Source organism: Cydia amplana, chromosome 9 (assembly GCF_948474715.1).
Source record: "Cydia amplana chromosome 9, ilCydAmpl1.1, whole genome shotgun sequence".
Taxonomy (NCBI): Eukaryota; Metazoa; Arthropoda; class Insecta; order Lepidoptera; family Tortricidae; genus Cydia; species Cydia amplana.
The window spans coordinates 5,811,858-5,823,926 of NC_086077.1; the positions used below are offsets into that span (position 1 = coordinate 5,811,858).

General features: G+C 44.9%; 1 protein-coding gene across 1 annotated transcript in view; it reads left to right on the forward strand.

Moving 5' to 3' along the window:
- The window catches only part of LOC134650954 (uncharacterized), a 29,965-nt gene that overhangs the window by 9,801 nt on the left and 8,095 nt on the right, over positions 1-12,069 (forward strand). The window contains exons 3-16 of the mRNA XM_063505911.1: positions 124-342; positions 666-771; positions 1,162-1,308; positions 1,715-1,873; positions 2,226-2,365; positions 2,858-3,125; positions 4,670-4,794; positions 5,999-6,127; positions 7,118-7,241; positions 9,161-9,281; positions 10,075-10,220; positions 10,951-11,045; positions 11,447-11,568; positions 11,698-11,851. Coding sequence (XP_063361981.1) covers positions 124-342; positions 666-771; positions 1,162-1,308; positions 1,715-1,873; positions 2,226-2,365; positions 2,858-3,125; positions 4,670-4,794; positions 5,999-6,127; positions 7,118-7,241; positions 9,161-9,281; positions 10,075-10,220; positions 10,951-11,045; positions 11,447-11,568; positions 11,698-11,851 — 2,055 coding nt within the window. The remainder of the gene's footprint in view (positions 1-123; positions 343-665; positions 772-1,161; positions 1,309-1,714; positions 1,874-2,225; positions 2,366-2,857; positions 3,126-4,669; positions 4,795-5,998; positions 6,128-7,117; positions 7,242-9,160; positions 9,282-10,074; positions 10,221-10,950; positions 11,046-11,446; positions 11,569-11,697; positions 11,852-12,069) is intronic.

The window sequence follows — 12,069 nt, forward strand, 5'->3', positions numbered from 1 at the left end:
TTCAATGTTCAGTTATGTTGGACCTCTTACAACATCAGTGTAACATATCCTAAAAACTGGCCTAACTACATTTATTTAATAATGCACCTTCTACTCTATTTAATAAGTATGAAATTCCCACAGCGAGTTCGAAGTCCCCTCCCGCCATTTCCCGGGCCAGACGCACGTCTGGCGCGTCTCCGGTTGGCTGCAGCGCGGGCGCGCGCGAGCACGCGAGGAGCTGTACGGGCACGTGGCGCGCGCGTTCTCGCTTGTCGTGGTCGTCGCGCGGGATCGGCTGTTGAAGAATGAGCCGCTCTCCGTGCTGGCGGGGGCCGAGAGTCTGCTGGCCGGGCTTCATCGGTGAGTTCACCATGTATAGCGCGTCTCTGATTGGACATATCGCGGTGAACGTGCAGTTCTTTTGTCTTTGTGATAGTCTTGCTTTTTTACGTTACTGTTTTACCTACATTGTGCATGCTGTGAATGCAGGCATCCTTATTCTTCCGTTCCCAATCCTTCCCTTTTGTCGCCTCACGCTATCTCTTGCCTTACTCCTCTTACCCCTTTACTATTAAGTTAACTGACATTATTGCTTTGTTGACTACGAAACAATATACAAAACAAAACAACGAATCGTAAAATACTCCAATGTCGATTTTTGGTAATTTATCTTTCTGTTTCAGACTGATGGATCTCATAATCGGAATGCCGTCGCTAGAAGCCAAAGACCTGGAGAAGAAGATACGCGAAGAACGTTCCAGATACTTAGTGGCCGAGCTCATCTGTATGGTAAATATTTGATTCATGCCTTTTGTCCTTTGTATAATCAGCAGGACGCATACGAAGAGCTCAAAATGATTTGCGCACAACTCACTCCTTTATTGAAGAACCATATTACATACACGTTCTATGGAAAAAATCGAAAGGAAAAACAAGTTCATTATATAAAGCTAGCTAGAGCGATTGTGGTAGGAAAGTTATCTGTGACATATTGATATATTGTGATACTTATAACTTATAACAGGTCAGATTCAGCGCTTAGTACCTACTGTTTAACTTTTTTGAACATCGCTAACGGATTTTACCAGATACCCGTGCAAGAATCTTCTTATGTGAGAATTGTGAGAATTTAGGATCCTAAACTTGAAGCTTGATTACAACTAGACTTATTTGTTCTAGCCTGAACACCAGGAAGACATAGCGGCCCTAGCAGCGTGGGTAACCCGAGCTATGCGTAGGGCTGCCTCTGAGAAAACCGATGCGCGCGAGCCTCCCCGAATTGCACCGCGCGTCCCTTGTGTATATACTACGCCGCAGCGCACAGAGGTAACCCTATTTATTACACTTCATGATGTCAAAATAATACTTGTAGTGAAGGGTTTAACAAGTTAACTCTCCCAATCTGAATTGCGCCTTACGGCTTATCCCCATAAGTGCGGACAGTAAAAGTGTTGAAAAGAGGAAACTCCTTATGCACATAGATTATCCTGTGTTAGTAGGTTGATTTTTAATAACCCCATTAAACGTAGTAGTTAGCATTAAACCAATGTATTAAAGGGACCCACTGATTAACAGTCCGCCAGACGGTATCGGCCTGTCAGTTGTTCGGAACTGTCAAAATGTTGTTCTGACAGGCCGATACCGTCCGGCGGACTGTTAATCAGTGGGCCCCTTAAAACTAATTTGCTCACTACAAACGGTTAGGTGATGAATTAAATTTTAATTTATCCAGGTGGACTTGCGATTGTACCGACGAGAAATAACCCGTCGCGCGGCGGCGCCGCTCCAAGCCATTCTCGAGCGTGAAGCCAGGGGCTGGTTCTTGCACTTCCGAGAGCGCAGGGCCGCGCACCTCGCCAGCCAGAAAGTACCGCCGAGGGACATTGAACAGGTAAAAAGCTATGGAGTATCTTGTAAGCGCTAGTACTGGTATCCGATCTCGTGTATGTTGACTCTACTGCAGCTCTGCCTTCGGCCTTATTGACGAGCACAATTTTTTTTTCCTAGAGCTTCTCGAGCTTTGGCACACCAGTCATATGGTGACGCCATAGTACAGCAAACATCGAGTTCCTACAATACGACACGCCATTTACAAGTTTACTTAGTTATTTTAAAAACGCTTCACGATGATGTGAAATCCGGATACTATTGTTTGTTTGTTTGCTTGTACAGCTTTATGGTGGTTATACCATACCTCATAGTTCCCCTTTTTTCAGGTTTGATTTAAATCATTGTTTTTCTAGGAGGTGCGAGTCGCGTCAATGCGCGAATACGTCAACCGAGTGTGCAACGCTGTGCTATCCAGCGACCAGCTGCGCGCGCTGGGCCCCGGCATACCGGAGCTCTTACACGATCAACTGAAAGCTCACGACGTTATCAATAGGTAACGGAACATTCTAGATTATTATTCACGAACGCTCGTCGTTTGGTTTTTCGCGAAAGCCAGGAAACACTGTTTTGGTCTGACTGTGCGATAAGTTATTTAAAGCTAAGCCAATATGACTAGAGTCCGAACACACTAAGTTTTCAGCATGAACAGCGTCAAGTATGACGTACTTTGTCACTGCGAAGAAGCAAAGAGCTTAGTCGGAGTTTAGACCAATAATGAAGTACCTTTAATTTTCAGAACTTTTAAAATAGTAACGTTAGTAAGTCAAAAAATGCATGCATGTTTCATCAAAGATCGTCGATCAAACATCAACATATATTCAGCAAATAGGCCACAAGGGCACTTTTACACGTCAACATGGAATTTACATACAAGCAAAAAGCTAAAGTATTACAGAGTATTAGTAAGATGCAGTCGTATTATCAGGTTAATTTCAAAATTGAATTACGAGCGCAGCTTTATTTACGTGGTCTAACGTTTTTTTAGGGCGGAGGAAGGCGTCCGCAACAAAATCGAAGCTAGCCTAGCGACGGCCGAGGCCCGTCTCCGCGCGTCCCACCCCATCCTGTCCCGCGCCGACTCGTGGCGCAAGGAGCGCCTGCACGCCGCCGCCGAGCGCGTCGGCGCGGAGCTGCGCTGGGCGGCGCTCGAGGACGCCGCCGCCGCCATGGCGGCGCACCAGCTGCAGCAGCACCGGTACTTCCTGCTGCGCGAGCTGGCCTTCTTGAGGGAGCGGGAGCCGCTGCTCGCGAAGGTTGGTCTATTGTAACAGTGTATTCCCATTTGTCCCACCCCATCCTGTCCCGCGCCGACTCGTGGCGCAAGGAGCGCCTGCACGCCGCCGCCGAGCGCGTCGGCGCGGAGCTGCGCTGGGCGGCGCTCGAGGACGCCGCCGCCGCCATGGCGGCGCACCAGCTGCAGCAGCACCGGTACTTCCTGCTGCGCGAGCTGGCCTTCTTGAGGGAGCGGGAGCCGCTGCTCGCGAAGGTTGGTCTATTGTAACAGTGTATTCCCATTTGTCCCACCCCATCCTGTCCCGCGCCGACTCGTGGCGCAAGGAGCGCCTGCACGCCGCCGCCGAGCGCGTCGGCGCGGAGCTGCGCTGGGCGGCGCTCGAGGACGCCGCCGCCGCCATGGCGGCGCACCAGCTGCAGCAGCACCGGTACTTCCTGCTGCGCGAGCTCGCCTTCTTGAGGGAGCGGGAGCCGCTGCTCGCGAAGGTTGGTCTATTGTAACAGTGTATTCCCATTTGTCCCACCCCATCCTGTCCCGCGCCGACTCGTGGCGCAAGGAGCGCCTGCACGCCGCCGCCGAGCGCGTCGGCGCGGAGCTGCGCTGGGCGGCGCTCGAGGACGCCGCCGCCGCCATGGCGGCGCACTAGCTGCAGCAGCACCGGTACTTCCTGCTGCGCGAGCTGGCCTTCTTGAGGGAGCGGGAGCCGCTGCTCGCGAAGGTTGGTCTATTGTAACAGTGTATTCCCATTTGTCCCACCCCATCCTGTCCCGCGCCGACTCGTGGCGCAAGGAGCGCCTGCACGCCGCCGCCGAGCGCGTCGGCGCGGAGCTGCGCTGGGCGGCGCTCGAGGACGCCGCCGCCGCCATGGCGGCGCACCAGCTGCAGCAGCACCGGTACTTCCTGCTGCGCGAGCTCGCCTTCTTGAGGGAGCGGGAGCCGCTGCTCGCGAAGGTTGGTCTATTGTAACAGTGTATTCCCATTTGTCCCACCCCATCCTGTCACGCGCTGATTCTTGGCGCAAGGATTTGGTATATTGTAACGGTGTATTTGTCTTTTGGCCCATATGGGAATAGGTGCATAAATCATTCCCATCTGTCCCCGCCTCATGTAAGGCGGCGAACACGTGGGGAGGGTACACATGGGAAGTCACCATTGTAACGCTCTTTTGATCACCCGATTTCGGCTCTCAACTCAACTACATACTCCGAGGACGCAACTTAGGGAAAAAAAATCCAACTCACAAAAATCTGTCAATAAAACTTGAACCTTCAATCAAACATGCTCCTAACACAAGTGTCAAACTTAAAAGGAGGATTCGACACCTAGGCAAAAATTGGTTAAAAATAAACGATTTTTTTTTTCACTCATTTAATTGACAAATTTTTGAGGGTGGAGCCTTTCTGGCCTAGGACTAAAATAAATGACAAAAAATGAACAAAAGAATAAAAAAAAAATCTTGTCTGATTTTAGTAAGAGTAGGGGCATGAAATTGCTCGTTGATAATGGAGTTAGAAAAACATATTACTGATCACGACTCAAATGGCACCCTGTATACTTGAACAGGAACTACGCGCGGCCAAAACACCAACTCGCGAATTCACCTGGGAGACCCGCATCTGGCTACCGCAGAACTGGGTAGTCGTCCGCCACTTCAGAGGCCGCTCGGAGCGGATACCCACCGTGCTCAGGTACCTTAGGGCCACTTGCACCATTCCACTAACCCGGGGTTAACCGGTTAAACCTGGAGTTACCATGGTTACCAGTACAATTTGACACTGAGTTAACAGTTTAACCGGTTAACCCCGGGTTAGTAGAATGGTGCAAGTGGCGCTTAGTGGCATAGCCCGGTTTTTATACATACATATATCGATTCTAAGTGTTATCGATATCGATAGCAAGCAATTCCTAAATTATAATAACTATTAAGTGTGTCACTTGTCCTCGCACTATTTGGGTCAATCAACTATTTCTCGTTGTTATTTTGTCCCATCAGCGAGGAGACAATTAGTAGCATAGATTGTTAGAAGAACTGCTGTACCATGTTCTACAAACATGCTCAGTAGATGTCCCATTATGGAAAGGTCTTATAACAACCATAAAATGCAAGTTTGGTTCATTTAAATACGAAAAACCTAGAATTTTAAGAGTGACTCAGGAGACCGTGACCATAACAACGTGTGACAATGACAAGAAAAAGTTGATTAACCCATTTAAACGTCAAACCTGAGGGACTCCCGCAAAAACCGAAATTCGCAAATTGCGGGGGTCTTTCTCTTTTACTCCAATAAAGGCGTAATTAGAGTGACAGAGAAAAATGCCCGCAATTTGCGAACTTCGATACCTATTCGCGGTTATAGCCCTGGGTGTGCTTATTAGAATAAGATTTAATGTAAGTTAAGTTTCTTATTCTACACTTCATACACAGACATAGGAATTCGTGGGGCAAATTTTCTTGACAGGTAGGGACTTCCTATTTCGATAAACTCAATTATCGACGCTCGTTCTATATACTAGTGATCACTCAAAGGTTTGCTTATAAAAATATGTTTTTATTAAAAGTGTAAAAATCAAATAAAATAATAACTCAATTCGCTTTGATTGATAATCAATCAATAAAGAGGTTGAGATAATATTGACTATTTTACAGTGCAATAAGTATTACGCCCTACCTTTATATAACCTAGCGATTATTTAAAATATGCTATGTGTGAATTTCATACTTCTCTTCAAAACAATACTTACAAAAACACACAATGTTGGGGGCGATCACTAGTATATAGAACGAGCATCGATAATTGAGTTTATCGATATAGGAAGTCGCTACCTGTCAAGAAAATTTGCCCCATTGTTTATGTCTGTTCATAAACAATGTCTGTTGTATTCTGTTCTCAGCACTCGGGCGACCTCTATAGTGACCCCCCGCTCCGACCCTAGCCAGCCCGTGTTTTTAGTGGACAAGGAGACGGTTCGGCGGACGAGCACCCGCTGGCCGGGTTGGAGACTCGTCAATTTGGCACATAGGTTAGTTACTTTAACACTAACCCTAGATCGTTACCACTAACTTAACTGCCCGACCGAAACCATCCCGGTTTCTGTCTGGTTTCGGCCGAAACAGAACCTTCGGCCGAAACATGATTTTTATTCCGGAACCTGCCAATACAAAAACTTCTGTCGGACAGTAAAAATCTTCAAGTGACAACCAAAACTCTCTAATTATTACCAAGTTTAAAAGCCATAATGAACCATACTAATAACGAAATAAGGTTGAATTTGTTTAATATTTTTTTAGTAATTAGTGAGTTTCGGTTGTCACTTGACGAAATGACAAACTAATGTACCTACCTAATGTTTATTATAGGCATTATAGCTCTTGCTAATTATCCATTAAGAATATTTCCTTAGGAGCAGCTGTTTCAACTTTCAAGAGAATAACCCTAAAGAAACGAGAGAAAATATGAGCCTGGCGTCGTTCAAAGTCAAGTTATCCCACTAAATGCAATTTCCTAACTCATATCGTTGTAAAACTCCTTATTTGCTAAAAATGTGGTTAACAAAAGGTCTTAAATATTGTAAATAGGGTATTTGACAATTTTTTATGAATGGTATCAGTCGATCAGGTTTGTTTTGAGGATTAAATGTCTGTATGTGGCCCATTGTCTTAAAGCTATACAAAAGTCACAAATGATGGTCAAAGTCTGGCACCCGCACTTTACTGACGAAACGCTTCATAGAAAATGGCAATACATCGTGACGTCACCATGTAACGTTAGAAGTTTCGATGTATGGAAAACAAGGAAATTGCGATTTTATCGGTGAAATATTGCGTTTATGTATATGGTTGCTATACAATGTTTTTTTTTTATAAAATGTAAGGATTCCAATGTATTGTGATAAATTGCTCATTTTCTATTTATTTTACTCGATTTAGTTATAAAATTCAACATGTGTCATATACCCTATTGAAAAGGTTCCCACATTTGTATGTTTGATATGGACACTCATTGTCACCAGGTGTTGGTGCTGGAGTTGGAATATGATGTTCCTCCTCGGCGTGGTTGTGGCGTGGAGCTCCCCGATATCGCTGCGGACGCTTATACGGGTCAAGCCGCTAGCGCCCGATCTTGAACTGTCACAGGTACATCACTATGTTTTAACTTAATCTTATACAGTCAGCAGCAATACTTGCTAAGCGGGCGGGGTGTTCAAAATGAATGATGATCTTGACGCGACTTTATTGTTAACCACTTGACCGTCCGACGATAGCATAGTATCCGAAGAAAATATGCTCTTAACCGTCCGCGGGAACCTTAAGCTTTGGATTCCTCCGAAAACGGTGCCGTCATATGACGGCCGTCATATAGCGGCCGCAAAAGACGGCCGTCTTTACGGTGGCGACATGTGGAAAGTACCACGGCGTCATAACACACCGTCATCCACCAAGGTCAAAGCGGCAAATTTGAAAAATGTAGGCGCGATGGAATAACGTCCCATAGAAAATTTGAATTTCGCGCCTTTTCCTACTGACAAGATTTGCTTGATCATCTATAATTTACTTGGAGGATGAAATATTATCAGAAGAGTAAAATAATCGTAGTACGGAATCATTTATTCAAATCTCGTGTCATTTATTCAAAATGGCGTCACCGCTATCTAATAAAACGTTCACGAAACTATCGACACCGTCATGACGGCCGTCATCTTACGTTAAGCTTTGGATTCCTCCGAAAATGGTGCCGTCATATTACGGCCGCTATATAGCGTTGACTGACGTCACTAGAACGTTGTCTATGTAAACAAGATGGCGCGGTTTCCTAGACGGCGTTACGTTACGTTGATGGTCAACGTAACGAAAGATGACGGCCGTCATGACCTTGTCGATAGTTTCGTGAACGTTTTATTAGATAGCGGTGACGCCATTTTGAATAAATGACACGAGATTTGAATAAATGATTCCGTACTACGATTATTTTCCTCTTCTGATGATATTTCATCCTCCAAGTAAATTATAGATGATCAAGCAAATCTTGTCAGTAGGAAAAGGCGCGAAATTCAAATTTTCTATGGGATGTTATCCCATCGCGCCTACATTTTTCAAATTTGCCGCTTTGACCTTGGTGGCTGACGGTGTGTTATGACGCCGTGGTACTTTCCACATGTCGCCACCGTAAAGACGGCCGTCTTTTGCTGCCGCTATATGACGGCACCGTTTTCGGAGGAATCCAAAGCTTTACGTTGACAATCAACGTAACGTTACGCCGTCTAGGAAACCGCGCCATCTTGTTTACATAGACAACGTTCTAGTGACGTCAGTCAACGCTATATAAGGTCTGTGCGGAAAGAGAAGAGTCGTGGAATCTATGGGGCTCAATACATTCCACGACTCTTCTCTTTCCGAACAGACTATAGCGGCCGTAATATGACGGCACCGTTTTCGGAGGAATCCAAAGCTTTACTATCCAAAGGGGTGGAAGAAAGAATTGATTTCAGAGCCATCTAACGGAATATTTCGGCATTATTTACTAATTCTCTTGATGCAACAACGTAGCCTAACTAAATAGTTAGCTCTAAAAAAATATAGATGTCAGTGTACGCTAGAGTTATGTAGAAAGTTGTGGATGCGCAGCGCGGGGCGTGCGACGCGAAAAAAACCCGGACGGTTGAGAGGAAAACAGTCTCGCGGGCCGGACGGTCAAGTGGTTAAGAGAATAAGAGCACGTCTAGGTAATTTTGAACACCTCGCCCGCTTAGAAACTATTGCTGCTGACTGTACCTTTAAACGAGCAATTATTGTCTATTTAAATATTTCGGGGATCTCGGAAACGGCTCGATGAAACTTGCTATATGGGGGTTTTTGGGGGGCGAAAAATTTACAAGCTAGGTCTTAACTCTGGAACAACGAGATTTTTTGAGTTTTCATATGTTTTCCGAGCAAAGTTCGGTCTCCCAGATATTAAACTTATATTGAAACTGGGTCTAAACTGGATCTCAAAATGTATTGACAAGAAAATTACACTGTTTTTGCCAATATTAAGTCTACTCCCACTCTTCCTATAGGTGAACGGCACGCTCTTCCCGAAAAGAAGTAGTGAGACGCAGACGATGTGGTCTCGCCTCCTCAAACTCTGGAGACATGTCTCGAAAGAGAGGACGCGCTTCGAGACAGAGCCTGACACAGGTAACTTTTCATTCCATTTTGAAGCGTTAGTAAAACAGAATAAAGATTAAATACACTTTGTGAATAACCCGTAGCGATACGAGTAACTGGCCGCGTAGCCAACATGCCAATCGCTTACGCTCCGTAGCGATCGAAACGCAACTGTCACTGTCACACTAATAGGGAAGAGTGATAGAGAGACAAAGCGATTCGATGGCGATGCGATAGCGATTGTCACCTTGGCTAGGCCGCCTGGTTTTGGTTCGGCTTTTGTTGGTTATGTTTTCCGAGTCCCAGCATTTTGAAATTTCAAAAAGTCCCAGGAGTTTTCAATTTACGATTTGCCTCGTCTTTTTTGGTAAGGACGGCTAAGGAATGGAATGCGCTCCCGTCATCCGTATTCCCTGAGAAATATGACCTCGGTCTCTTTAAAGCTAGAGTGAATAGGCTATTACTGAACCGGTGAGCTCCATCTTAGGCTCTGTCTTCACTTTCCATCAGGTGTGTCTAGAGCCAATCGCCGATCAGTTTAACATAAAAAAAAAAAAAAAATTTACATTCTGTAAATTCACATCATTCATCATTCGTGTGTGTCATTTACATTCTGTGTTGTAGATTAATCTCTGGGAATTCAAGCCCACAGTTGCGATGTTGCGATATGGGGTCGGCAGAAAAAAGAAAAGTTAATCCATAGAGAGCCAGAGATTAATCTATTTTAGCTTCATTAAATTTGGGCGCAAAATCATATTTTTTAATTAATTTGGAAACCGTTTTTAACCATGTATCCACTTAAACCGAAACGTATCGTTCCCAGGTCTCCTGGGCAAGGGTCTAAGCAGGCAAGCCAATCGCCTGTGGAACTACGGCGTTGTAGGCGGACTAGGATCCCTATGTCTGCTGCTGCTTTTCCCACTAGCGGCGCTGCTAGGCAGCCTGCTGGCGCTGGCGGCGGCTGCCACGGTATGTACAGCTTTTCATCAACCAAATTTTATATTAAAGGAAAAAATGGAAAAATTACGCTTCCGGCAGGACTTGAACCCGCAACCTCCGCAATCCGTGCGTTAGCTCTGCCAACGGAAGCCTACCAGAATCTTGCGATTTTTTCCATTCCTTCCCTCATGCACACGCCTTTGGGGTGGCGTATAGCGACATCTACCAGTTTTTTTTCGTCAACCAGTTTTAAGGGGATCCCCCACGCCAATGACCTTCGATCTGAATACCTTAGTTTTCTCATGTTTTTTGTAGCTTGTCATATTAACAGCAACGGCTTTAAGCAATATAGTATCCCATATTTACTTCAAAGTTCATAGTAATCGAGATATTTGGCATCAAACTTAAACAATTTTAGGCCAAAAAACTGGTTTTCCGGATATAACTTTTTTGTTAATTAGTTTAAAATTAAAATCCTCCAAATATGCACATTTCGTATTCGTATATCTAAGATCAAACTGGATATGAAAAAAGTGTTTTATTAGACAATGTTTAAAAAAATTATAAAAAAATAAGCATTCATTTCTTACAAAATCCGGTCGACAAAAATGGAGATAAAAGATTGAAGAACTGATAGCCGTTTTTTGTTATAATTCTATCTGATTCAAAACTTGTCATAAATCGATGAAAACCGCAGATAGCCCCTGGAAAACTTCTTGTAACTTTACGTTACATTTTGATGCTATTTGGAAATTTTCAGGTGCCATTGTGGATGCCGCCGCTGACGGCGGGCGTGTACGCGGGCAACGCGCTGTTATATGACTTGGACTGTCCTGATCCTCCGCGGCTCAACAGGCAAGTGTTTTTGCTGTCTCCCTCACTCTTTTCAGCCTATTATTGATGGCAGGTGTTAACGCGTGAGCCACGGAATGGGCATCGTGGCCGAGACGTGGGTACAAATGTGTCCATGTTAAACAAATGAAAACATGCGACTGGCCTCCATGTGCGCTGCTCAAACCTCTTGAACGCTCGAATCAAAGCTGTACACCAAGCCCTAAACCGAACTCAGAAGTCATCGCATAAGTGAAATAAGGGGTAGTGATGGTTCCTGTACTTATGGAGTGTATGTATATCATTGGATGAGAGAGAGATTTTAAACAATTTCCAAACTTAAGCTTATAATCTTCTGAAGCCTAAGAATCTTGTTCAATAGATTTTTATCATTAACATTTTAATTTACGTCTATATTGTTGCAGGATAATGGTGTTATTCGAAGTGTTAATCTGGCGCATCGCAGTACTGGGAATCCTGCAGCCCATAGCCGCCATTGTGGTTGCCGTTGTTTTATGTCCAGTCAGCGCTTTCTTACTTCTAGTTGGTAAGTTTACCGGCACAACAGATTTTCAAATTTTAAAAATAAACGATTCAACTATTATATTATACCTATAGTGATTACTGTATTTTTTCATAGTAACTCGTGCATTTTTTGCGTTATTTTCCTTGGTAGGCGGTGTGAGTTGGTGGGCTGTCCGTGCGCTATGGGAAATGGTGGCGTGGCGAGTACTAATCAGCCGAGCGGCGCGCGTGCCCGCGCACGACTCGGCCTTCTGCCGCCGCGTCGACGGGCCCGGCCTAAGGACCCGCACGCACTATCAGATCACGTGAGTTGAAAGAGGAGCTTTATATATGATAATCCTGGTCACGGGCACCAAAATGTAATGCATTACCTACAAACTGTTTTACATTTAATGGAGACCGAAGAACTTTATGGTAAAATATGCAACCTCATTGAATTTAATATGTATTTCTAACATCTCGACTATACAACTATTTGCGATCAAAGCTTACATCTAAAATGAAATTCGTGACATAAAACTTG